This window comes from Dromiciops gliroides, chromosome 1 (assembly GCF_019393635.1).
Source record: "Dromiciops gliroides isolate mDroGli1 chromosome 1, mDroGli1.pri, whole genome shotgun sequence".
Lineage (NCBI taxonomy): Eukaryota > Metazoa > Chordata > Mammalia > Microbiotheria > Microbiotheriidae > Dromiciops > Dromiciops gliroides.
This window is the reverse complement of record NC_057861.1, coordinates 27,679,458-27,706,829: the sequence shown is the minus strand read 5'-3', so window position 1 is coordinate 27,706,829 and position 27,372 is coordinate 27,679,458. Positions and strand designations below refer to the sequence as shown.

General features: G+C 39.3%; 1 protein-coding gene and 1 long non-coding RNA gene across 8 annotated transcripts in view; both read right to left on the bottom strand.

The window, feature by feature from the left end:
- Window positions 1–27,372, bottom strand: part of HECTD4 (HECT domain E3 ubiquitin protein ligase 4) — a 171,890-nt gene that overhangs the window by 124,201 nt on the left and 20,317 nt on the right. For all 7 annotated transcript variants that reach the window (XM_043968519.1, XM_043968533.1, XM_043968548.1 and 4 more), the window contains exon 2: window positions 369–886. In XM_043968519.1, coding sequence (XP_043824454.1) covers window positions 369–886 — 518 coding nt within the window. The remainder of the gene's footprint in view (window positions 1–368; window positions 887–27,372) is intronic.
- Window positions 23,543–25,834, bottom strand: LOC122729606. Its single transcript, XR_006353343.1, has 2 exons — window positions 25,614–25,834; window positions 23,543–24,087 (listed from the first exon to the last, which is right to left on the bottom strand). It is a non-coding gene; the product is annotated as an uncharacterized LOC122729606 (long non-coding RNA).

Below are 27,372 nucleotides of genomic sequence, written 5' to 3'. Positions count from 1 at the left end.
ACAAACTGCCTCTATGGTGCTAATTCCCTCTTGCAGATGACTAGAAAAATGATAGAACCCAAAAGTGTTTGACCATCTACCAGGTGGATATGTAAAGGATAGCACTTTGCCAATCAGCTGGCCTAAATGTCATTCACGTACGATGAGTGGATGTTGGTAAATGCTGGCTTCCCACTTAGATGCGCTGTCTTACAACACTAGCCAACACAATTCTTGCTGTAAGACCTTACCAGCCACCACTCTAAACTGACCCAGTTACCAGCAGTCATAAGGCAATTCAAGCAAGCAGTGAGTTTAGTAAGTGCCCTGGAACCTAGAAAAGCCTGTATCCATGTGAGCTACTGGGACCATGGTCCTTTGCCCCTTACCTTGCACAAGCCAAGGCAACAAGAGCCGCAGCAGCATTCTCCTTTTGCTTATGTGGGACATGCTGGCCGGTGGCAGAGGTCTCCTCTAGCCAAGAGCAGAGCAGAGCCTCAATTCCATTAAGACAGTCGGCTGGCTCCTTAGTCAAACTCAAGGGCTGGCAGTCTCGAAGGCAATTCAACAGCACCTCCGCTGTTATATTACAGAGAGACGGGTCTGTTCTACTCTGCGACTGAAGGAGAGGAAAAACCAGGAGGAGCCCCATTCGTGATGTGAACGGCGCTTGCTCTGGTTGCTGTAACAACCCCTGGCGTTTGAGCAGAGCCAAAGTTTCTTCATCACCCGAATTTTCCCTTTCATGTTGTTCTTCCAAGGCCAGCTGGCGCTGAGCATTCCACAGTCCTCGAAGGGCATTCAGACGGTATTCGAGCAGGCGGGCATAGGCATTGCTCTGATTCCCACACACAGACCGCAAACGTTCTGCAAGTTCAGTAGGATTTTTGGTCTCAAATGTTAAAATCTAAGAAAAGAAAGTAATAAAAGGTTAGTATCCAACAATGAATATGTCTATTTCATCGATCATCACTGAGAATAAACAAGCAAAATATAATTTAATTCCATTATCGAAACATGTACCATGGGGTAAGTTATTTATTGTTGGGAAGAGCTTTTCCTACATATTTCTGCTAAAACTCCTCCTAATATAGGAGGGAGAAAGTTGGCTTACTTGTTGCCTAAATGTAATGGAGAAAATGATTAAAATCAAACTTCAAAGCCAAAAATTTTATACAAAAGCAAAAAGGATTTACTTCTCCAGAAAATCTATTACCTTTATTTAAAAAAAAAAAATCACAGTGTTTATACTTCTAGGCTATTTATCATAGAAAAATTCTATTTTAACTTTAGATCTGTCTTCAATTTTGTCACATTCTAATTTTGAAACAATATATAAATTTCTCCAATTTATAAGGAAGCCTTCCTTTCCACCATCTTCTTGCCAAAACATACCATTATCAAGAAGTTCCCCTTGATTTTAACCAGCTGGGGAATAAAACTATGAAACACTCAACCAACTAAGCAAGGAACCAGTTCTTAAGAAAAATAAAACCAACTTTATGAACTTAAAGAGTTCATGCACTGAAATTCTACTAGGTTAGAAAGAACATAATACAGAACAATTTGGGAGAGCTGCACATAAGAACAGGTTATTGGGAATGATGTATGATGGAGTCTAGTTCTCATTAGACTAAAGGGTCAAAGCATGGAGGTACTCAGAAAACAGAAAGTAAAAAAATTTATGTTAAATCACTGGCAGAGAGATCACAAAATACACAGGCATTGGTTCACATTATTTTTCTTATTAACCAAAAACCAATTTCCTTCCATCTCAAATTTTGCTTTTTTAAATGTTCTGTTAGTCTACTAAAATAACAAGCTCTTCTGGATGCAATGTAAATATTGGAGTTGCTGGGCCAAGCTATAAAATGTGTGTACACTGACTGCTCTACTGATTTGAAAAATGTTGACTCTGGAAAATCAAAAAAGCAAGTCAAAATAGAATAACTACCCATGAGGTCTGAAATGCTGTTAATGGTCAAAGCTAATCCTGAATGTAGATAGTTCCAACTAGACTAGGCATACTCAGAAATTTACTATTAGGTTCGGCTACATTAAAAACCACATTAGTCACCGCAAATGTCCAACCTTTTTCTTACTCTTAGCACATCACAAGGCTTTTCACACAAGAGCAAACTCAGTCACTCTTAAAGAAAAGCTTTAGTAGTAAATAGATATTAAATACCCTTCTCTATGCTTGCCAAGACTGCAGATTTTCCAGTCCAGATTTTCTATGTTCATAAAGAAAACTCCCCGATCCTGAATTATTTTCTCATAAGAAACTAGGATAAAGTCTTCTAGGGATCCTTGAAAATCTCTAGCAATCAAAGAGAACTGAACTGCTCAATGACCTGGTTCTCTCTGGCCACGTACACTTGGCCTAAATGCAGCCAGCCAGGTGGTACAGAGGGTAGAGAACTTGGGCCAGGAGTCAGAAAGGCCTAAGTTCTAATTTGATTTCAAACACTAACTTAGTGACCCTGGGCAAGTCATTCACCTGTGTGCCTTAATGTCCTCATCTGCACGACAATGGTGGTGGTGGTGGTGGTGGTGGTGGTGATAGCGCTACCTCCAGGGGTTATTGTGAGAATCAAATGAGACAATATATTTGTAAAAAGTGCTTAGTACAAATTCTTGGCATACAGTAGGTTCTTAATGAATACTTGTTCCTAAATGCCTGGGCTCTACAGTCATCCTCAAGGAAATTTACTCTGGGAATGAAGTTAGCATTTCCTTTCTAAGGCCTACAGTTGCTGATGCTTCTATCACATCATCAAGAATACCCAAGAACATCCCAAAGTTTACGAATTATTCCAGCCAGGTATTTTTTTCTAGACAACATAAAACAGAAGCTTTAAAGCAATTATGAGCCTTTTGGTCTTCTTATCTACCTGAATCTGAGAATACCTGCCAAAGCTATTCCATTGTTGACCTTATAATTTCTTCAGCTTAAAAAAAGGCTTTAGGGGCAGCTAGGTGGCGCAGTGGATAGAGCACCGGCCCTGGAGTCAGGAGGACCTGAGTTCAAATCTGGCCTCAGATACTTGATACTTACTAGCTGTGTGACCCTGGGCAAGTCACTTAACCCCAATTGCCTTGCCCCCCCCCCAAAAGGCTTTAAAAAGAATCAGCTCTGTATGTGCAGCGTATATATAACTTCATGCTTTATTGGACATGGATCTGCTCAACTATAGGAAGCTACTACTGAAAAATGCAAAATGGGCTTTTATTATATTCAAGAATAGATGAAAAATTCTGTAACATTAAACCTAGCTATTTATTTTTATGACCAATGTTCAAACATAAGTGCTTCTGAAATATAATATTTGATAGTTCATAAAATGAGGTATGTGGCTAGATATTTCTAATGCCAAATAGCGCAATCTGTTGTTGAAAAATATGTAATATAATCTGTATTTTTGGTCCATTTTTTTACATCAAATACTTCTGTTTATTTTTAGCATTCCATTTTAAAAAGAACTATTCTGAAAGAATTCTTATAATAAAATTAACCAAATATTATGCAATACATACACTTAAGTGGCTGTTACATTTATTGATTTATTGGTGTCTAAGGCTTACTGTGCTTTTAAAAATCCATTAGACTATTCAGCATTATCCATTTTCAATGGCACCTTATGAGCACTGAGAGCTGTCCATTTATTAATAAGACTCTGCTGCTGTTTTTAGAACACTCAAGTCTGAAGGGCAGCCAGCCTGAAATCCTTTAGTAAAACCACTATAAGTTTTAGGTTAGTAAGCTTGCTCTGGAGGAGCCATTTGGGTAAATTTGTGCTTTATTAAGTGACTTGTCACAGTTTAACATATGAGCCTTCTATCAATATCTGCTCCTGGCCAAGAGAGCAAAAGACCAACATGTTAGAAAATTAACAACACTTTTTCCCTAAGGGGGAAAAAAAGTAAAAAAAGCTATGTGAGAGAAAGCTATGTGTGGCTAGATCGTTTGCTATCTCTAAACAAAGGGGCCAGAAACTGCATATGGGTGGCAACTCCCAGGTCTTCTCTAATTAAAGGAGTGGCACCCTCAAAGCCATCTACAGACTTGGAGCAATATGCTATCAAACCTGACACACATGTTGACTACACCAATCTGGGGCCAGGTGGGAAAGGGAGGGAGGAAGGGTATGCTAAGTGAGGTGGACATCACTTGAAGTCAAATCTGATTCTGAATAAGATTCTGGCATAAGAACACAAGGATATTATAATGGGTCAAGTCATTTTTAATGTTTTTTCCTTTTTCTTCCTATGAAAAATATAATAGAAAATGCTTTAAAAGCCCATACTTGACAAAGAAGTTTAAAGTTTTCATGGGGGAATGCAGAGAAGTGGTTGGAGCCAATGTAGAGGTGATCCTTGACATGGACCATATATAAGAATACAGCTGCTTCTGCCAAAGTTCTAACCCAATATCTCATCATGATGTAAGATGACCTTGGGTTCTCAAGGCTGTCAGAGTTCAAATCTCTGGTACATAGCAGCAAGCTGAAGAGGATTCATGCATTGACCTGGTAAAGAACTTTCATCTTTTGTCCTCCCTACCAGCTGTTCTGCTTGGCTTCTACTTCATAGGCCTGGTGCTTTTCCAACAGGATAAGCTCATCACCAGAAATCTCGTCATTATGGAAATTGTTTCAGTTTGGGTGCTCAACCTCTCCTCAGTATCCTCTGTTGCCTTTCTTCTCTGGAAAGCTAGAGGGAGGAGCAAAAAAAACCCACCCTAAGGGCAGCTAGGTGGCACAGTGGGTAGAGCACCAGCCCTGGAGTCAGGAGGACCTGAGTTCAAATCCGACCTCAGACACTTGACACTTACTAGCTGTGTGACCCTGGGCAAGTCACTTAACCCCAATTGCCTCAACAAAAAAAACTCCTCAACAACAACAAAAGCAAACAAACAAACAAACAAAAACTCCGCCATAAGTCAAGTTTTATAGGGGGCTCAGAATTTCTAACTTCATTTCCCACCAGCTCCTGTTTGGTCTGGACTATACAAGGGCAGGGGCTATCTTTCTTTTTCTCATTTATGCATGAAGGCCATTTCCTAAGACATGGAGGGCTTGTCATCTACATCAATGGAGAAAGTAGCCACCCTTGGAACATTGAAGAACAATACAATCTGGCTCAATCCAACACTTCAACTCTGTAGGGAATATCTATGTTGAAATGGGCTGTGTGGAGACTAAAGGAGCATACAAACTGCTCATCCACCATCCCTTGTTTTCCTATTTCCCTGATCAACCAATAAAGCATTTACTAAGCACCTACTATCTACCAGGTGCTGGGCTTAGAGCTAATGATATCCTCACACCCATGACTCCACTGCTAGGTGACTCACAACTACAATTCTTTGGAGACTTTATTATTTCATGATTTAAAGTGGTATCCAAAAGAATCAGAAGAATATTAACATTAAAATGATGAATCTTTGCTTTCCAGAAGACGCTTGGTCCCCTAAAAGGCACTCTGCAATTTCTCAAACCTTGCACCTCACCTCCTTTTCAGTCCCAGATTCAGTTCATTCTTTATCAACCAATCAAGATTGATTAAACACCTACTATGTGCCACGATGTGTGCTACGTGTTTCATCCGCAGTGCCTGCCCAAAATATACATACCAATGGATCACCCACCAATATGTTATAGTCTGGACAAAGAGTGATTTTTCATCCACTTGATCTGTGTACTGTGGATAGTTAAATCAAACTTGTTTGAAAGATTATGAATACCATTTAGTAGACTCTGTTAACCTACTCATCCACAAACAGACATAACTGAAGGATGTCACCAGCTATAGAGAGTCCATCTCCCATTTAGATTCTCTATGACAACAACAAATAGCTCTGAAGAGAAATGTGCCCTCTTGATATTACTAATCAGAGGTTTGTCAAGCAAAATGATCTATTATTACTTCAAGGAATTCTGTATGACTTTAAGATATTCATAGGAGCCTTCAAGGTGGCATCTCAGTCTAACATATAAAATGCTTTTGGCAGCCAACAAAAAGTAAGTTCAATGTGATCTAATATTCCCAACTAAATTCAACTCCTTCAGCATTTATTAACCTGAGACAGGTGGCACAGTGAATAGTATGAATCGTGAATACTGAATCTGGAGTCAGGAAAACCTGCATCTAAATATTGACTCAAATACTAGTTATGTGACCCTAGGTACCTTCTTTATGCCTCAGTTCCATCATCTGTAAAGCGGGGATAATAATGGTATCTATCTCAGAGCTGTGAGAATCAAATGGGATGGTTTTTATAAAGTGCAAGGTGCTACATACATGCTAGCTATTGTTGCTATTATTGCTCCCCTATGTGCCAGGCACTAAAGCAAGAACAAACCAATCAGTTGTGGTCTCTCGTAAAATATAATTTGCAAAAGTCAACCTTCTCATATTCCCACCAAGAGTTCCCTTGAAATGTGTAAATTATTGTCATAGAAAATTAAGAGGCAGACAGACAGTCAGTCATAAGGGGTAGTAGTCACTGCTATTTCCTCAGCTGTCGTACTCTTAAAGAAATTTTCTTTTGATTAAGAACAAGACTCATGTTCTTTTGCTAAATGTCTGGTGTTCTTTTGTGACCTCTAGCACAGAGGTCGGCACTCTAGTCCAACTATCTTCCCGTCTCTGCTTGCTTTTGCACCATTTCCACTTCTTTCTGCAGCACCCTGGGGATGGGCCTATTAAGACACATTTGCGGCTCCGCTGTCTGGGATGGAAAAAAGATCTTTTTTGGTTTTCTTCAGATCTATATCCTCCTTCCAGTTTCACCTTTAAATACCCCAAGAGCTACTTGGTTGGCTTATGTCTTCTCAAACACTTTCACTCTACTTGTTACAAGTCAGTGAAGACAGAAACTAAAATAAACGGTAGTTAGAACTGTTTGTGTTCATAAGCCAATTCCATCTAATTAGCACTAGTCAAATCAATAAAGGGGGACATGTCCTCTCTTCCCAAGAGATCTCCCTTAAAACTCCCCCTTCCCAAGTCTTCCTCCCGCTTTCTTTCTATTCTTCTAAGGTAAATAACTATTTGTGAAGTACATTATAGAGGAGACTCTTGCTCAGTTAGTTATAGGTTGAAACTCTCCTGACTCAGATTCTACGAAACAGATTAGAAAACCGGGCAAAGCTCAAGCAACACAATGAGGCGAACAAGCATCTTAAGAAATACAAATGCAGATCCCTACTCTCTGCCATTGTACCATTGGCATCTATCTCAAGCAATGCTGGGTCATGTTCCTTGGACAAACCACTGCATATATTTGGAACCAATGATGAAAAAGAAAAGCTCTGGCTCACCAAAAGAGGGGTGGTGTTTCAAACCTGGAATCACTCAAGCTCAAATAGATGAATTACATTATGACACTATCCAGTCTGTACGGTACATTAACTGATTCAATTCATTATGTGATTCTGTCAGGATAATCTAAATTTATTCCAAGGTTTATTTCAAAACTGATCCACTGACAGTAAATGGCAGGAAATCCTGAATCCCATTCAAATGTTTGATCAGATTTTAAACCTGACTAGATTTTTCTCTACTATTTCTTACATTCCGAATCACAGATGCTCTGAACGGAACATAACAGACTTTGAACAAAAGTCAGCAAGACTTCAATCTAAATCAAACCGTAGTTGGATAAGTGAGAGGAAAAAATGAATAATATTATTATTGGTATTCAACAACAGATTCTCTTCTGTTTAGACTTTTCAGGTTAACTTAGTGGATACAAACTCAGAAGCAGAACTGAAGCCAAACTGCAGATTTCTTATCTGTCTCAAATAAATCAGACCCTGACTCTATACTACTTTATACAATTTTCAAAATTATATCTGTCCAAACTAAAAATGGCTTAAATTTCCTTCTTCCAACACCTTTTCTACAGGGAGGACTTTAGCCTGACTGCTAATAATGTGATACTTTCTATGCTTTCGTTCATAACTTTCATTCCTGAATATTGTATCAAAATTTGGGAAAGGACCTTACCTTGCAAATAGATTTTAAAAATACTTCACTATATAAAACTTTGTTCTCAAGAGTTTCTAACCTAAGGTCCGTGAACTATTTTTTTTTTCATTTTTCATTTTCATTTTTGATCATGGATTTCCTTGGAATCTCGTCTATTTCATCTCGTGCATTTAGAAGCATCATTGAGAAGGGGCCCATAGACTTCATCAGGTAATACCCAAAGGGTCCAGGACACAGACAAGGTAAAGAAGCCCTCCTGGAGCTCAAATCATTCTACACTGTCAGCCATCTCTCAGCAGAAAAGGGAGATCAAAGCATCTTGGGGTGGGGTGGCGGGGAACAGATGGATCTGGACAGCTCTACAAGGACCTCCCTTAGGGTGAGGCTACTTCAAGGGTATTTAACAGGGGACTTAGGAGCAGAGAGCTGCTGGCACCTACACTAAGAAGAAGAGGATCGGAGATGGAAGACACCTCAGAGGACGCGACATTTAGACAGTGCTGTACAATCACTGTTAGGTAGTTAATGCAAGTGTTCTCCCTATGTTACAGAGGAGAAAACCTAAGCTCAGAAAGGCTGCCTCCTTGTCCAGGACTACCCAGCGTCGGAGCTGGGACCTGAATTCAGGCCAGTCTGCTCAGCACTGCACACACCATACCACTCTTCAGTTTTACGAGTGTTCCCATATGAAAGGGGAGCAGACACATTTGGGTCCTGACAGGATTTCCTTCTCTCCTTTGAGTTTCCTATACAGAGTGACAGAACTGTTAGACTGCTAGTATTCTTGCCTATCTGAAGGACGCAGGAGGGATGTGCCAGGGCAGGGAGTTGGGGCAATGAGAGCTATCAGAGCTGTATGGGAGGCCTCCAGACTTGGCTCTCTGCCAATGACCAAAACCACCCCAAACTGAGGTGTTCCCTGCCCCTAGGACAACCGTGACAGTAGAAAGCCTAGGACCCCTGACACACATAGTCAAGGTGGGTTCCAGACTGATGAGAAGAAAGTATGCATTGGTCAACTCAGGGAGAGGGAAGTCCATCCTCACTTGATGATGTTCCAGTGGAAGAACTAGGGAAAGTTAATATTTAAATATGTGAACATGTAATAACATCAACACTTCCTAGTTCTCTCTGTAAAATATCTTTTCACCAGTGTTCAGTCATCAATTCTCCATGATTTTGGTATAGTAGGTAATCTTGCTTTGGTCATTCACTTGTCAACTTGGGTCAAAATGGTGGCCCAGGTGAACGCCTTTGGCTTCATGATTCTAAATTCATCCTTGATTCACTGTCTCCATAGCCAGCATTCACTTACTGACTGGTCCATGCCATCCTTCCTGCCAGACCAGAACAAGCTGTGATTGGCCTCAACACCAAGATACTGTGCTTGCTATTTCTCTCCATTTGGGCCTCCTCCGCCCACTCTGCCCAGAATACTGTTGCCTGTATAAATCTTACTCCTTCAATTCCAGCTCAAACCACCTCCCTCCCAAGGCCTTGGTCAAACAGACTAGTCCACATTGATTTCCCTTGTCTCTCAATTCCATCGTGGCACCTAATCTCATAAGGCTATACATTAAATTAAGGGTTTCTAAACTAGATTATAAGTACCCAGACAACAAGAACCATGTCTTATGTTTCTTTTTTAAAGCACCCAGTTCACTATCCTAAGCAGCACAGTGCTATGCATGTAACAGGGATTCAATAAACACTTGACAAATTAATGAATAAAGGAAATACAAAAATAATATTAAAATTTTTCTTTTTAATGATAATAACTAGTACTTAAAAAGCACTTAAAGGTTTGCAAATTATTTACATTTATCATCTCCTGCTAACATCATGCTATTATTATCCCCATTTTATGAAGGAGGAAACTGAGGCAGGCAGTGACTTGCCCAGGGTCACACAGCTAAGAAGTATCTTAGGTCGGATTTGAACTAGGGTCTTCCCAACTAGTAATGTACCAACAGTAACCTGACTTCTTTAAAGGTCTGCCTATCACTTCAATGCAGGGTCTCTCTATTTGGATAGCTCTCCCAATCCATTGCAAGAATTTTAAACGGCACATGCTGTCCAAGCTCCCACAACAGAGCCAGTGAGTTTGAGGAAGACATTCTAACCAATGGAAATGCCAACAAGATGGCTGAAATCAGCACACATGTCCCTAGTCTACCACAGAAACAATTCCTGGAAAGAGTTTTTTTAACACAACTGAAGCAGCAATATGGCTCTTTCTCAGGCCTTAGAAGATTATCCTGTGAGAGGAATAACAAGATTACTTTGTGACATGATAATCTAAGGATGTGATCATATTGCAACAAATTTATCTTGTAAAGAGATTTTATAAATACGTCTAAACCTCCTATGTTTGAGGAAATGTAACATCGTGACCCAAAAGTGGAACAGTGTGGCACCACTATGATAAAACTAAACAAGGCTTAACTCCCCCATACCCTTACCAGGATTCTGACAAAACGTTATCAGAGCAGCAAATGAAAGCATCTGGTCTTATTTCAATGGATTCATGATCTGATAGGATTTAATTCAACCAATCCTGAGCACTGGCCCAGGGCCCTGCCCTATGCTTGGCTTCACCTGCTCCAGCTTCTCCGGTGAACAGAGGGGAAACCATGGCCTGGAGATGAAGTAGCTTGCCCAAGATCACAAAGCCAGTATTCCCATTCTGAATGGGAATCCAGGCTCCCTTCACTCCATCAAACATCTAGGCAACAATCTGAAGAAAGGGACCCGTACCCCAGGACCCTCAGATGGGCCCCCAGAGGGAGGAAAGGAGGGAAGCCTTGCCTCTTCCCAGCATGTCTCTCTTCCCTCCTCCCTCCCTGGTGAGACAGCTTCTTACGGCTCGGGAACAGAAGAGGGGCTCCTTCCACACTCTTGTCAGCACTCCCTCCAGCACTGCAGATTCCAACTCTATACCTTCTAGCCTGTGGGAGTCTTATATAAATCCTCACTGGAAGCTCTACTTGACATCTTGGAGACTTTCCTTCCTCTGGGACTTTTAAAATTTCATGAACACCCGTGTAGCAGGTGGGTTGTCCATCTGCTTTCCCCTGTTCCCTCTACCTAAGAAGCCTGCCTCTTTTTCCAAATACACATGATCCTGATATCTTTTATGACATTTCCTGGGGCCAAGTCATTTGGACAATAAACTAGATGTTACCAAATTAAAGCACAGTGATTGATATATTAGGTGACACATATTTCCACAATAATGAATTCATTTTTTATTGTCAAACAACATCTTAATATGAGATCTCTAAGCTGAAGTCTACAAGCGAAGCAATAAATTCAGAGTTCAATTTTTTCTAAATTTGACAAAATCACTGGGGCTCAGGATCACAGTAAGTGGCAGAGAGAGGGCCAAATCCAGTGACCTTTCTATCAGACTAAAGATGCTCTGGCATCATGCTCAATTCTATTAATGTATACTTTTCCATCATTTGTAACCCCAGTCTTCAGAACGAGATACAAGTGGGCTTTTGAATATAGGCTGTACTAAAAGCAGACTTCAACAACAGTTTTAGGATGAATACACTGTGAGAACAGCTCTAGAGGAAGTTAACGAGGATGGTGAGTAGACAAGACCATGCCACACTAAGACCTGTTTAGCATAGAGAAAACTTAGACAGCACATGCTAACTGTGGTCAAGTATGTAAAGGGCTGTAATGTAGAAAAAGATGAAATTTGTTCTGCTTGGCTCCCAAGGGCTCAATAAAGAGCAACTGGATGGAGTTTCCAAAGAGCACATTTCACTGTGATGCGAAGAAAAACTTAACAATTGGAGCTGTCCAAGTCCCCAACGGCACCTTTGGAGATGGCAAGTCCCCTTCCACTTGAAGTCTTTAAGCAGAAGTTGGATGAGCACTTGTCATGAGTGTTGTACCGAGAATTCCAATTTAAAGCCAGGATATACTAAATGATTTCTATGGTCTCCTTTCGGCTTAGAGATTTAGTGATTCTCTGCATAAGTATATCTGCATAAAGTGAGGAAAGCAGAGCCAAGTGAACTATATAATAATCATCTATGACAATTTTTAAAAGATTTAGGTATATAGAAAAAAATAGGCAGAAAGTAGAAAGAGACCTAGAGGGAAAATGAAAAAAAAAGGTCACTTAATTTTTATAAATTATAAGTTTTATTCAGGAATTTAGTTTTAGAATTTGGGCCTAATCTTCCTCTTTTGGGAGCTACAAACCTCTGACAATGCAATAGGCTGATGTAATGTTAGACCTTAATTGGAAGGGAAATCAAAAGTCAGCAAGTCCAAATTCCTTCTTTTACAGGTGAGGAAAGTGAGGTCCAGATAAGGTTAAAGGCTTGTTCCAAGTCCTGAAGCACTTCCTGTAATCAGCTTTTATCAGTCTTTTCATTCTAAGCTCATGGAGATCAGTTCTAAACTCTGGCCCTATAACGGAGTGCAGCACGTTCAGTGGGAAAAGCCCTGAACTTGGAGGCAGGAGGACCTGGGAATGAACCACAGCTCTGTCCATTACTAGTTGTGTGACTCTACAGGAAAATCAGCACCATGAGGCACAGCTGGTGGTGCTGTGAAGTTCATTCATTCTGGAAATCAATTTGGAATTATGGAAGAAAAGTAACTAAAATGTCAACCTCTGGGGCAGCTAGGTGGTACAGTGGATAAAGCCCTGGACTCAGGAGGACCTGAGTTCAAATCTGGCTTCAGACACTTGATACTTACTAAGCTGTGTGACCCTGGGCAAGTCACTTAACCCCTCACTGTCTCAGAAAGAAAAATCAACCCCATTTGACCCAAGGATCCCACCACTGGACATATACCCAAGAAAGTCACAGACAGAAACAAAGATCTACCCTAATATTCATAGTGGCATTATTTGTGGTGGCAAATAATTGAATAAATGGATGTCTATTTTTTGAAGAATGGCTGAAAATTTATAGTAGAAGAATGTAATGGACTGGTAATATATAGTGTTTTTAAAAAGGGGGGGAATGTGAGGGATTCAGAGAAATTTTGGGTAGAGAAAAACATGGGCAAATATGGATGAATTGATGGAGGGCAAAATAAAGAACTAAGATAATATATACAATATATACCTATATATATATACACACACACACAATCACTGAAATGTAAACTCAGAGTAAAAGAAAACAATGAAGGACTCAGAGCAGAAATAATAAAGCTCCCTACCTCACAGCTCAGAGGCAGGAGAGCACTTGGACAGAATAGATTATTATATATAATTGTATCTGTTATTTTACTAAATCATTTTTCTTTGTCAAAGGGAAGACCCAATAAGGGGATGGGAGGGGTTGAAATGACTATAATGTAAAGGACATCAATCAATGAGACTTACTAGCCCAAGGTCAGGACCCTGGGTATTATCCAACAAGAATTCAAAAAATGTTAACTAATGATATTAGCTGAGCAACTACATCCAAGAAATGTAAAAAATTATTGACTGTTTTACCTCAATCTGTCTCTCTCTTTCTCCAACCTCCACTCACATGAAGCAATGCTTGACTAAAACTCCCCCAGAAGCTTTGTCTAGTGCGTGGATTCTACTATAAAAACCAAACAATTTCATTTTAGAATGCAAATCCATCGGTCTCCCTCATGCTGCAAATACCAAATGCTTAGGAAAACTAACCAGCCAGCTAAAACGATGTTACCTTTCCAATGACAGAAGTTATCTTTTTGCAACTTTCACCTACTACAAGTCAAGGACCAAGGCAGGGAAGTAACACTATATCATCATGACCCTAGCAAAATGTTCTTTTGAGTGCTTGTCTTAGTACCAATAAATGACACCCCTCGTCTCTTGTGATGGCTACTAATAGTGTTTCATCTTTGTAAAGCTATACAATCTATATAAGCTGATGGCATAATTTTCTGGTGTTTATGATATAACAGATTATACTTTTGTATCATTTCTAATCCCACACTGGATTTCTAAGAGTTTTCCATAAAATAAAACCCACCAAACCAACCTAACTCTTCCTGGTAGATCCCAAATCCCTATGGTTCTTTTTACTGTCCTCTGAACAGCAGTGAACCATCTAGATCACTCCTTGTATATAATTTTATCTCTCTGTTCCTGAAATATCTAGAAAGGCTAAACCACTGGTACTTCACCCATTTTCTCCCTGCCTTCAAACTCTTGTGCCTGTATATCTAACACTTGTATGTCAGATGCCCCTGTCTGGATTATATTACTTCAAGATAAAGTATTCCTAAGGCCATAACACATAGATTTCTTCCCTTTTGGTACCATTTCTTATGATAGTTCAAACCTAAAAATGCGGAAGCAAAAGCAAAGAACTGGCAAATGACTGACATTTGTGAAAGGTTTCATACTGATTTCTAGAAGTTTCTCTAAATTGTTTCTGTAAGAATAAAATAGAGTGAATCTGTATTGAAGTTAGATACACTAAACTGTACTAGACATACATATCTGTCTTCTGAACTAACTAGACACCTTAAGTCTATGTCCCATCCAACATGAATAAGATTTTCCAAAAGCTGGCAAGGAAACCCTTTTCAGAAAGCCTAAATAACAGGGCATAATCTATCTCCGAGAAATACTGGATCTACTGAAGTGACTCTGAATACATTTTGGTCTACCACATAGGTATATATTTAGGAAATGTCTAAGTCAGAGCAGTGCACAAAGATATTCAAGAAATGAACATTTTAATTTATATATGTCTATGTGTATATACATACACACACATAGATGTCAATGGCAACTTTTCAAAATTATGTAACTTGGCATTTTACAAAAACTAAGAATATATGAAATTCCCATCTGGGTCAAATACTGATATAGTAAACTGCAAAGGGCTGCTTAAATTCTTTTATCATACTATAAAGTTGCCATATTGATGAGTATTTGAAATAAACTATAATCAGTCAAATTATAGAAATCTATTTATTGATATAGAAGTTGTTGTAATGGGATTTTGACCTGCACACTAAATATTCTAAGGCTTACTATGCCCCCAAATTCCTTTAAATGAAAGAAAATATAAATACTCCACATTTAAGTAACAGAATACTGTAAGGAAAGCAGACAATGAACTGATTTTTAAAACAACATGCCCATTTCCTCTGCAGGCTATAGAGATTCGGTTTTGAACATCAGCCCACAGAAGCCCCTGGTGCTTTCTGAAACTGTAGAGCTATTCAGTAGTTAATCTACCACTGCATACCAATTAATTCATTTTACCAGTATGACCTAAGCTTGAATGCCTAGACGGTACATTCTACCTACATACCAAACAATTTAATTTGATGCTTTAGTTGGGTGTTCATCAAGGCCACCTCATATTTAATAAGAAAGAAGATCCAGCCTTTGTCTAGCCCCTGACCCATTTCCTTTTTTTTTTTTTTTTCTGGAATCTTAGTTGCCTGGGAAGACCTTTGTCCCAATTTTCTGAACCAACAAGTGAAGCAGGAGTCACTGTGACTAGGTGGTGGAAGGCAGTGGAAGACTGCAGAAGGCAGGCCTTGAAGCTCAGCTTTTCCTAGGAATCCAGTTTTGGGGAAAGGGAACATGCATAATTTTTCTAGGAGAAAGCAATTATTTGCTATTAACCATGTAAGTTTGGTACTATCTCCTTATAAAAAAACATAACAGAAAATGCATGAAAGTATTCTCTTAAGATGAAATACTGACCTAAAAGTAGAGCCATCGACTAAAAAACCAGCTTCTCAGTACAGTTCTGCCAATGAACTACTTGAATGCTTAAGCCGTAATCTAAACTCTATGCCTCCATTTCTCTACCTATAAAGCAAAATAAGGAACACCTTCCCCTAAATCATTTCACAGGGGCCAAATGTGTCATGAAAATCCTTGCTGATCCTTTACTCCAGGTAAAGTAAGCTTCTGGAATGAGAGAGCCTGCCGGCCATAAAACACCAAGGCATTGTAACAGTGGTTCATTGAGCTCTGCTCCCTCCACCAATGACCTAAGGTTGGTCCAGTGTTCCTTTTTAAGCAAAGAAGCTTAAGGGAGGTAGAAATATGCATACTGGTATTAAGAGAACCACCTCTTCCTTCTATAATTGGACTCAACAGTCACTGACTTCCCAGGAAAAAATTGCAGGGTTCTCCCCGCACAGAGCTCTACAGAACAGCAGCATCAGGACTGTTAGACACTGAAGCATGTAGCACAGAAGGGCAATCTGCTGGCTCAGGCTGGGCTTGCTGCAATCTCAGTCAGCCATGTGTATTATAAAGCACCCCATTTATATGAATTACATGTAATATGATTAGTGCATTGAATTTAGAGCTTGTTTCCAGTCTGTCACCTCATTAACTGAGCCAATGTCCTTGCCCCAGGCTCGAATAGAAAGATTTCATTTCTTCCTTCAGACTTCATATTAAGAGACCAGAGGAATCTACGATAAAATTATTAGAGGACAATGTGCCAACTAACTGACTTCCTGCACCACTGATTTGTAGGAGATAGTCATAGATGCCAAATCTTCTAAAGACAGGTGGATAAATTATCTTTTGGTGGAGAGAACTTCAAGTTAATTTATTGAAATGACAGCAGCCCACAGAATACAGCTGATGACTGTCCTGGAACCATTAAATAGGACAGACTAATCAACACAATATCTGTTCTCAATGAGGATGCACCAGGTCAAAGAAAGACCATAGGTGTTTATTGGGAGGATGACACTAGGATTTTTCTTCCTATGTACAACAGCAGCTAAGTGGCACAGTGGATAGAGAGTCAGTCCTGGAGTCAGGAAGGCTCATCTTCCTCAGTTCAAATCTGGCTTCAGACACTTACTAGCTGTGTTACCCTGGGTAAGTCACTCAACTCTGTCTCAATTTCCTCTTCTATAAAACAAGCCAGAGAAGGAAATGGCAAACCATTCCAGTATCTTTGCCATGAAAACTCCAAATGGGGTCATGAAGAGCCAGACAAAAAAAAAAAACCAAAAAACTGAAAAATGAAAAATGACTGAATAACAACATCAAGCTATAAAGCACCAAATGGTTATATCTATGGAAAATAAATCTCATGGATTTTATAATAATGAAAGTGGACCAAATGGGACTTTGTTTAAAATGGGACTTGCATATTTCCATGTTCAGTTGTTCTCCAGTAAAGATCTGAGATTTTGTATTATCCAGCTGGCAGAGAAGGCATCAGCTTCGTAGGGAAGGAAAAGTAGGTCCAACCACCTTATTTCCCTTCCCTCCTCCTGTTGTATGATTTTTAACTAATCCATGCTGATAGCAGATGGCCAAAGAAACTGGCACAGGTATGGGCACAGGATTCAGCTGTCTTAGTGAAACACTGATGGTCAGCAGGAAATACACTTTCCCTCACTCTAACCTTTTCCTGAAAACAGCTCCTGGAGTGTTACCAAAAGTGAGCAAGCATGTGTAGGGGGCTGTTATTTTTGGCGGAGAAAGGAGATGGCAGCCTAAAATTTTAGTAAAAAATAAATCTTTCAGAAGTACCTGTTGTCTTTGCAGACTAAAGAAGCCTACTTACTTTTTTAAAAAAGCAAGAATAATCTTATTTTAGTGTGGGCTAGGTATACCTTGAACATTTTTAAATTGCAAAGTCTTAGTTGACTGAGCAATCCCACTAATAGTAATAATAGCTAATATTTATATAGTGCCTTAATGTTTGCAAAGCACTTTACTAACATGATCTCATTTGATCTGTGACAAAGGTGAAGTTACTGTCCTTATTTATAGATAAGGAAACCAAGTCTCAGATGCACACAGTAAGCATCAGAAATGGGATGAGTCCCACAGTTCAACAACAGAAAGAAAAGACCCATATATCAAAAAGGATTCAAAGAAGGAAGGATTCTTTGGGGTAGCAAAAAAACCCAAAAGTGGAAACAAAGTCAACGCCCTTCAACTGGGGAATGACAATAAATTATGGCATATGAATATAACTGAATCCTACTACTCCATAAGAACCAATGAATATAATGAACTCAGAGAAACATACGAAGACTTGTATCAGCTGATGCAGAGTGAAGAAATCAGAACCATGAAAATTATAAAGACAACAAATTCTTCAATAATGTAAATGAAAACAATACTAACAGGTGGCTAAACTCAGATAAATTACAGTGAACAATCTTAGAATCTCCAAAGAATTGAGGATAAAACATACATCCCCTTATCTGACAGAAAGATGGAAAATTAAGAGTGAAAAATGTTATGTAGGGTATCAGACATGGCTGCTTTCTTGGTTGTTTTTTTTTAACTGTGCTTGTTTAAGGAAATGTTAGGGAGGGTAAGAAATGACTATTTTTTTAAAAGGCATCAAGAAAAATAGTAAAGAAAAAAAACCTTTCAGTAATGTGAATAACCAAGTCAGTATTTTAGTAGCATTTTTTTCTTCCCACGGTTCAAAAAATCCAAAGCAAACTTCTTCTCAAAGCATCACTGAAAGACGGTGGCAGGCTTTCATGGGAACACAATTTTTAAAAAATATTCTTAGGATAAAAAAAATACCTCATTCTTGTAATTATTCTCGAGTTCATTGGTAGTACCTGAAGTCATATTGTCAAACTCTCGTAAGTCTTCCTGCATCCTTTTCCCCAAATATAAATATTCAAAAATGAATTTGGTCTCTAAGAACTTAAGTTATATGTTTGGGTTTTTTTCAGGTAAAGATATACTCTGATGTCATCCATGGAAACCATGAAGTATAAAAATAGACAGGCCCTTCCTAACCCTCAACAAGAAATAATTTAAACTGTTATTTACCATTCTTTTTTTTTTTTTTTTGCAGGGCAATGAGTGTTAAGTGTTAAGTCACACAGCTGGTGTCAAGTGTCTGAGGCCATATTTGAACTCAGGTCCTCCAGAATCCAGGACCAGTGCTTTATCCACTGCATCACCTAGCTGCCCCATTTACCATTCGTAATGGAGAGTTTTTCTTGGCTCCAATAGTACCTACAAGCATATTACATCCTTCATGTAAACAAGAATCTGTTCATACTAAATGATAATCTAATTAAGTATAGCCAAAGACAGTCATCAAGGCTCACCCTCAGAAGCGATGCTTACACGAGTCATCACTAATATGGTGATTGCCATTTACTTATGGGAGATTATGACACAGATGCAGGTCTCTCCACCTAGCCTCATAGCATCCTTTGTCTGTTCTGCCTCCACGCCTTCCCAAAAGAGGATGAGTTCAGCTTTCTTTATTGGACAGATCAGCTCTGTTGATTTGCACTTAACAATAAGGATGGCAATGAAAAGTCTAACTGCATCTACCTCCGAGTTTCTTATTGTCTAGAAGTTTAAACATCTAAATTCTAAATCACCTCTCTATATGTGCTAAGACTCGTCAGGGATTTCATTTCCATATCTGTATGTGTACATTTTTTTTTTTTAAGTGAGGCAATTGGGGTTAAGTGACTTGCCCAGGGTCACACAGCTAGTAAGTGTTAAGTGTCTGAGGCTGGATTTGAACTCAGGTCCTCCTGACTCCAGGGCCGGTGCTCTATCCACTGCGCCACCTAGCTGCCCCTGTATGTGTACATTTTAAAAAATGTTTTATTCATTTTTCTATCAGTCACCTGAGCTATCTGTGCCCAATATTCCATAGGGAGGCTACAAATAGCCACTGTAGGCCACCACCTTTTATGACTCTTTCTTCCATGCACAAAAAAAGCACACCGACTTAACAGTACCAGAGTATCAAGAGTACAAAGGTATACTGACATACGACAGTAACAAATGTGGTATGAAATTCAGAATTGGAACTCCCAAACTTGACTTTCCTACTAGACTTGGCAGGGTGGGGCATGTTTAAATTAAGCCCCAAAGTGCCTGTAAGCCCAGAGATAAGTGAGAAGAGCTGTTAGAAGTATAGGTAGTGAGAGTTTTCTCTTTTTTCTGTTACCATTTCAAACACTTTCTTAAAGCCAATCCATTAGCTTTTGCCAGCATCGGATAATAGAGCAGAAACCTTAACCTTTTTGTGCATTATGTTCCTTTCAGGAGTCTGGTGAAGTCTATGGACCACTTCTCATAATAATGTTTTTACAAATCAAAAGAAATGCTAAATTTCAGTTAGAGGTGAATAAAAATAAAGATGTAATTTTGTTTTCCATCGAAGTCCACAGATCCCTCTGAAATCCACCCATGGGCCTCTCAGGGGTCAGTGGACTTGAGGTTAAGAACCTCCATAAGAGAGGGGCTTGGTGGGGTAGAAAGTGAACTTGGTGACCAAGGCCCTAGGTGGGAATCCTGGCTCTGCTACTTCCTATCTGTGTGACTTTGGGCAAAGCGCTTAATTTGTCTGGACCTCCATTTACTCATCTGTAAAACAAAAGATCTGAACCGAAATGCCTAAGTTCAATGTTTATAAGGAACAAATCACATGAACCCCTCATAGTATGTGCCACAACAAAACAACCATGGCTGGGACTTCGATTTCTAAATCACTCACAGAAGTTGGGTAGATGGGTTATGAATCTGCTACTTTTCATCATCTATTTCCAGGAGATGGGATAAAGAAAAGGATTTTCCCTCCTCCAATCTATGAAATTCTGGTCAATCATGATAGGTTATTTCTTCTTTTTCATGTCCCTGGTGACTGGTGATGTGCCTGAAGAACTTAAAGGACACATGAGCGCATAAGAGAGAGAGCAGTCCTAAGCACAATAACGGCCCACAGCCTAATGGGAAAGGGCCAGCCTGAATTAGTCAGTGACTCTGACTTCTCTGTTTCTCTGCTCAGAAATCTGATATTTTCACTTCGTGGTGCTTCAATTAATTAATCAATAATCCAACAAACCTACTATTTTGCATTGTGGAAATGAGAAGATTATGGCTCTCTCTTTCATAAATGCATGTCATTCTTTGTTGTCCAAATGTATTAGTTAGGCAAGAACTCACTAAGAACTTATTAAAACAGGGGCAGCCAGGGGCAGCTAGGTGGCACAGTGGATAAAGCACAGGCCCTGGATTCAGGAGGACCTGAGTTCAAATCTGACCTCAGACACTTTACACTTACCAGCTGTGTGACCCTGGGCGAGTCACCTGACCCCAATTGCCTCACCAAAAAAAAAAACACAAACAAACAAACCCAAAACAAAACAAGAAGTTAAAACAATGGCTAGAGTTTTAAAAAATATCAACTGAGAATAGACCATAGGTGCAGGAGGTCTTGGGGATGGAAAAAATATCCTTTTATTCATCAGAATTTCACAAGATGGCTGTGGTAGCAGTTCACCATACTAGGCCTTGAAAAAAACATGAAGAAAGAGGGGAAGAATCCAGAAACAAGATCAATCTCTGAGGGGAATAAACTGAGATCCAATTTGAGCTTGGACATTTAGGACTATTCCCCATCACCTATAGGGGTAAAGGGAAGCCGGGACAACTAGGGCAGAAACACTGAGAAAGCTTTTCCTTCTGGTAATAAATTGGACTATGTGATTTAAGGTCAGGTAGAAAAGTATAGGTTTGGGAATTTGTATGTAATTATGCTTTTTTATGCCAGTGCTACAAGGAACGATTATCTGGACATTATATAGATATAACAATGCTCCACATAATAAGAGTTGTATATATTCTACTCAAAAAGTCTATTCTTTAAGCATTTGCTTTTATTTTCAGGGTCAAACCTGGATATGTAAAAGGGAAGCTTGGTGGTGATATTTTTTTGAGTTGGGTGTTGAGGGGAGGTTGGAAAGCCCTGCAGGAGTCAAAAGACTGGAGTTCAAATCTTCATTTTGCCACTTAACTATCTTTGTAACCTTGAGCAAATCAACTTCTGTGGGCCTTAAAAAATGAAGGCATTAAACTACATTTTCAAGGTCCCTTCCAATTCTAAAGAACTATGATCCTATGATATTTGTAGACATTTGGTGTCCAACTATACTGTGCCTAAGATCTAAGGATATTTTTTCCATCCCTCACCTTGCACCTACTGCCACATAGAAAATGGAAAATCTTAATTTTTCATTTGTTTCCTTTTACTCACTACTTATAATGGAATCTACTATAATGGATCCCAAGTCCCTATACTATGTATAGCAGAAACACACACACACACACACTCTCTCTCACACATGCACATGCACACTCACACGAAGTCAGAGGAAAAGTGAGGGGGTTAGAAATGGTAAGGGACAGCAAAAATTCCTGGCTCACCTATAACAATTCCTAAATGATAAATTGGAGGAACAACTCCCAATTCAGGTTTGAGAGATGCCCCACCAAACATAGTTCCCATTTTCCTTAAAAGAGGTAACGAAATTCTCCAAACAAAATTTATTTAAGGTCACTTTAATGTGAAAAACAAAACAAAACAAAACCATGCCAAATCGCACTTTTCAGGAGAAGGTGGGAAAGGATGTAAGTAAATCAGAACAATGTAATGACAACTCAAAAAAGTCTAGAAAGCACATGTTTAGAAAGGACAAACATCTTGAAATTAAATATTAAAAAGGATCTTCTTGAAGTGCCCTCTCCACAGAAAAAGAAGTATTAAGATAATGGCATCCAAATTTTTTTTTGCTGCTAAAACACAAACTGCAGGTTCTATCCATTGGTAACCCAGAATATTCATGAGCACAAGTGAATAAATTCAGAGTTGAGAGTGAAACAAAGAGGTGGCTAAAAGTTTCACTCTTTCATTTCTGACCATGGATCTGGGGACCCTTTTTCCCTTTTATTTTGCTTTCTTTAAGGTTCCTTTTCTGGGGTTTTATTTGGAAAGAGTTTTCATCACATGGATTTGACTTTCCTTCCAGTGCTCCATGGAGCACTTCCGATTTTTATGAGAGGTCTTTCAAAATGAAGGCACTTAAAAAAAAAAGCCTCAGCATCTAATAGGACTTCAGTGTCAATGTATGACATGCCACTAGTTTCATCATTCAGCCTGCTGGTTTTCTTCCTCTTTTCCAAAGATTCTATCCTGTGTTTCTCTTTTAGCAGCTGAGAAATTGTTCGACACCATAACATAAGACACAAAGCACTTTCTGGTTAAGAACCACAACTATGATGTGTTCTATGTGCCATAAACATTTATGCTCACTTTTCAGTTCATTTTTATATAAAGTGGATCTTTGTGAGTGAATTTATACTAGAAACGACTAGGAATCCCAGTCTAAAGTCCTGCCAGGAGAGTCAAAGAATTAATTTTCAGAAAAACCTTTAAAATGATTTCACTAATACTCTTGGCCTTTCAAATAGCATGAAGAAAGAAACTAACTATGATAACTTAGATATTTGTTGTTGAGTAATTTTTCAGTCACATTTGACTCTTTATGACCCCATTTGGGGTTTTCTTGGCAAAGATACTAGAGTGGTTTGCCATTTCCTGCTCCAGCTCATTTCACAGATGAAGAACTGAGGAAAACAGGGTTAAGTGACTTGTCCAGGGCCACACAGCTAGCGAGTTCTCTGAGGCTGGATTTGAACTCATGAAGATGAGTCTTCCTGATTCCAAGCACATTGCTCTATCCACTGTGCCACCCAGCGCAAACTTAAATATAGGTTGGACAACTGGAAAAACAGCTTTGAAAATAATTAGGATCACACAATCTTTTCTAATTGCTATCAGCAATCAACCAAAGATTTATTGAACACCTACTACAAGCAGAGGATTTGACAATGGGGTGAACACTGCCTAAAGGCCTGTTATCTTTCAAAAGGGACAGCTGAATTTCAGGGCTGGTGGACCATAATACACAAAGGCCCTAAGGGCTTTTGGTCATGAATTACTACCAGATATGTGATAAAAGACCTCAAACACCTGAAAATACAGAAAGCAAAAGGGAAAAGTGCTTGTTCTTGTTCTTGTTCTTGTTCTTGTTTTATCATCTATCAATTTGCTTTAGTTTTAAATATACAGAGCATAAATCCAATTCCACTCTTGAAAACTCAATAGCTGAAACTTGGTATCTGGGTCTTGAGGAGGCCTTGTCTGTAATGAAGAAAACTTCAGAATTCCTACAAGGCAGTCGCCAAAAGGCTGGAAGCCTCATCATTTTCACGTTAGCAGACATCCAGGGCAGGGACTAAGTCCTTGCCGTGGCCCAGCCCAAAACTGAATTAGGAAAGGGCCAGGCTTCTCTTCTTCCCAGATGACAACCCTATGGACACAATAAGCAGAGAGATTGTGTAAGAATTGAGAACCTGACTAGAATACACCCCACCACCTGGCTCAGTCTGCCTGATCTACACTGACCAGGGCATGTGGACAGCTTTAAAGGCTTCCAAGAAGCCTTACCTATGCCTGAGCTACAGCCAAATTATACCTTTTAAAAAATAGGAGAGGGGTGCAATGGATAGAGCACTGGCCCTGGAGTCAGGAGGACCTGAGTTCAAATCCGGCCTCAGACACTTAACACTTACTAGCTGTGTGACCCTGGGCAAGTCACTTAACCCCAACTGTCTCACTTAAAAAAAAAATAGGTGAGAGATCCTCTCGCATTGAAGACGATGGATTTTACATAGGAATATAGGGATATTGTGAATAGTACCTTTCTGACTAAGAGATTTACTAGACATACACCAAGATCTTAATTTAGCACAAGAACTACTGAAGCAATATAATGTGACAAATGATTTGGATACTTTAATTAAATGACCCTTAGAATTAAGATCAAAGGGCCTTAATAAATATTTTGTGAGAGAAGGGGTGCTAAAGTAAAATGTTTTCACCATAGCTGCATGCTACTTAATTTTAACGATCACTTTTTCTTTTGTGTGTGTGTGTTTTTTTGTTTTTGTTTTTTAGTGAGGCAATTGGGGTTAAGTGACTTGCCCAGGATCACACAGCTAGTAAGTGTTAAGTGTCTGAGGCCGGATTTGAACTCAGGTACTCCTGACTCCAGGGCCGGTGCTCTATCCACGCCACCTAGCTGCCCCTAACGATCACTTTTTGATTGACTTTTTTTTTGGGGGGGGGAGGTGAGGCAATTGGGGTTAAGTGACTTGCCTAGGGTCACACAGCTAGTAATTGTTAAGTGTCTGAGGCCAGATTTGAACTCAGGTCCTCCTGACTCCAGGGCTGGTGCTCTATCCACTGTGCCACCTAGCTGCCCCCCAATCACTTTTTAAAAGAAATTATGTAATACCGCTAGAAGCCAAGATTTATAAGCTTTCCTTATATGTGTGTATGCATGTATACATACATACATACACACACACACATGCTCTCTCCATTTTATGACATTTAAGATTTCAGCGGTCAGTTCAACACTCCAAGTAGAAGAAATAAGGAGTGAGCACCACCAGACTCCCTTCTCATGCTTCAGGATAAAAATGCAAAACAAATTTGTAACTTAAAGATGATCTTCCTTCCTGGTTCCCAAAGGCTCTTCCTCTTTGCTAATTATATAATAATGACTTCTTGAAACCATGAGAGGTCATTTTAACTTCATCAGTAGATATTTTCTAGAATAGGCTATGTTCCTCTCACCACTTTACTAATCTGAAATTCTGCAGAGACTATGTACTGAAACTCAAATTCAAGTCATGAAACAGCAGGAAGACCACCAAAACTCAATTTGCTTTCAGGCCTTATGTTGTGTGGGGGTGACGGCAGGGATGAATTCCTACAAAACTTGTATTCTGACCTATGGTCTCTTGTTTTTTGGTCTGTTTTCGTTTTTACCTCAGCTCTATTTCAAATTCAAATGTCATAGATGCGCAGAATTCAGCTGTTTCAGTCTTGTCCAACTCTTCAGGACCTAAGATGAGGAAACTGAGACCAACAGGGTTGTGACTTGCTCAAGGGTCACACAGCTAGGAAGTTTCTGAGGTCACATTTGAACTCAGGTCTTCCTGACTCCAGGCCTGGCATTCTACCCACCTGACAACCTAGCTGTCCTTAAATCTGGGTCAGGTAATGATAATTAGGGCTAAACATTAAGAATCAATGTCCTTTTGATCAAAGATTCATGATGTACCTAATTAAGCAAAAAAAAAAAATACATATTTGCCAAATGGGATTTAAAAAAAACAAAATGTGGCAATTATATGGGAAATTGAGTACAAGTCTGTTAAGAAATGAATGTAACAGAAAAAAAACAAAGTATGTCAGCAGTAATTCAGTTTCTTAAATATCGAATCATTAAAGATACTGTGGATACATCACTAAATGCCCAAAGGTATTACCGTCTAGTCAAAATTACTTCAGTTTTGAAGTATTCTTGATTTTTGACTAGGACTTCTAAAGCATACAGTTTGATAAAGGCCCTTGGAGAATAGACCTTTCCAAGCAGGGGAGCCTGGGATCCCATAATACAAATTACTCTGAATATATCAGGGAGGACAATTATTGAGGCTCTTGTCATCCTTTCATGGCTTTAACAAAAATATGTAACTTCACTCAAAATTATCGACAATAACCTAATTTAAAAACCTTTAAAAAGAGAAAAGCTTAGAACCTTTGCAATTTGACCACTTCACAGTGATTGATATGTTATTTGTATGTACTGAATCTCCACTTAAGTCATGATTCTTAATCTCGGGTCCCTGAATTTGATTCTTAAAAAAATTTTTGATAAGAGTATTTCAATATAAATGGTTTCTTTTGTAATTCTATATGTTTTCTTTCATGTACATAAAACCAATAATCCGAGAAGGCGACCATGGGCTGCACCAGATTGCCAAAGAGTATATTAAACAAAAAAGGTGAAGAACCTTCTCCTACTCTGATGCTTCACTGTGGCATGGCAATATCAATATCCCTGAGTTCTCAAAAGCTATTCCTGAAGCCCACAATCCCTGATGCTTGCTACCAAACTAGAAAAGCTTCAAATATAGCACAAAGATAGCTGTTTATCTGTCCTTTGAAAACCGGCCTATTGATGTTCCAGGAGGCTCATCATTTAGGCTGGTCACAAGAGATGGATTGTTTAACCACAGTAACAAGGAGGCAGCTAGGTGGTGGAGTAGATAGGATACTGTACTCATAGTCAAGAAGACAAGTTTAAAATACATTGCCTAGGGGCAGCTAGGTGGCACAGTGGATAAAGCACCAGCCCTGGATTCAGGAGGACCTGAGTTCAAATCTGACCTTAGACACTTGACACTTACTAGCTATGTGACCCTGGGCAAGTCACTTAACCCCAGTTGCCTCACCAAAAAAAGAAAAAGAAAAAAAAGACACAGTAGATGACACTACATTGGCAACCAAAAGGCTTATCCCAAACAGGTTCATAACAAGTTTACATTATTCCTTACAGCATCATGTTGGAATACTAAGTTCAATGGGTAAGGTACTGAACAGATGATTCCCTTTTTTTTTGGGGGGGGGGGGTTGAGGCAATTGGGGTTAAGTGACTTGCCCAGGGTCACACAGCTAGTAAGTGTGTGTTAAATGTCTGAGGCCGGATTTGAACTCAGGTACTCCTGACTCCAGGGCCGGT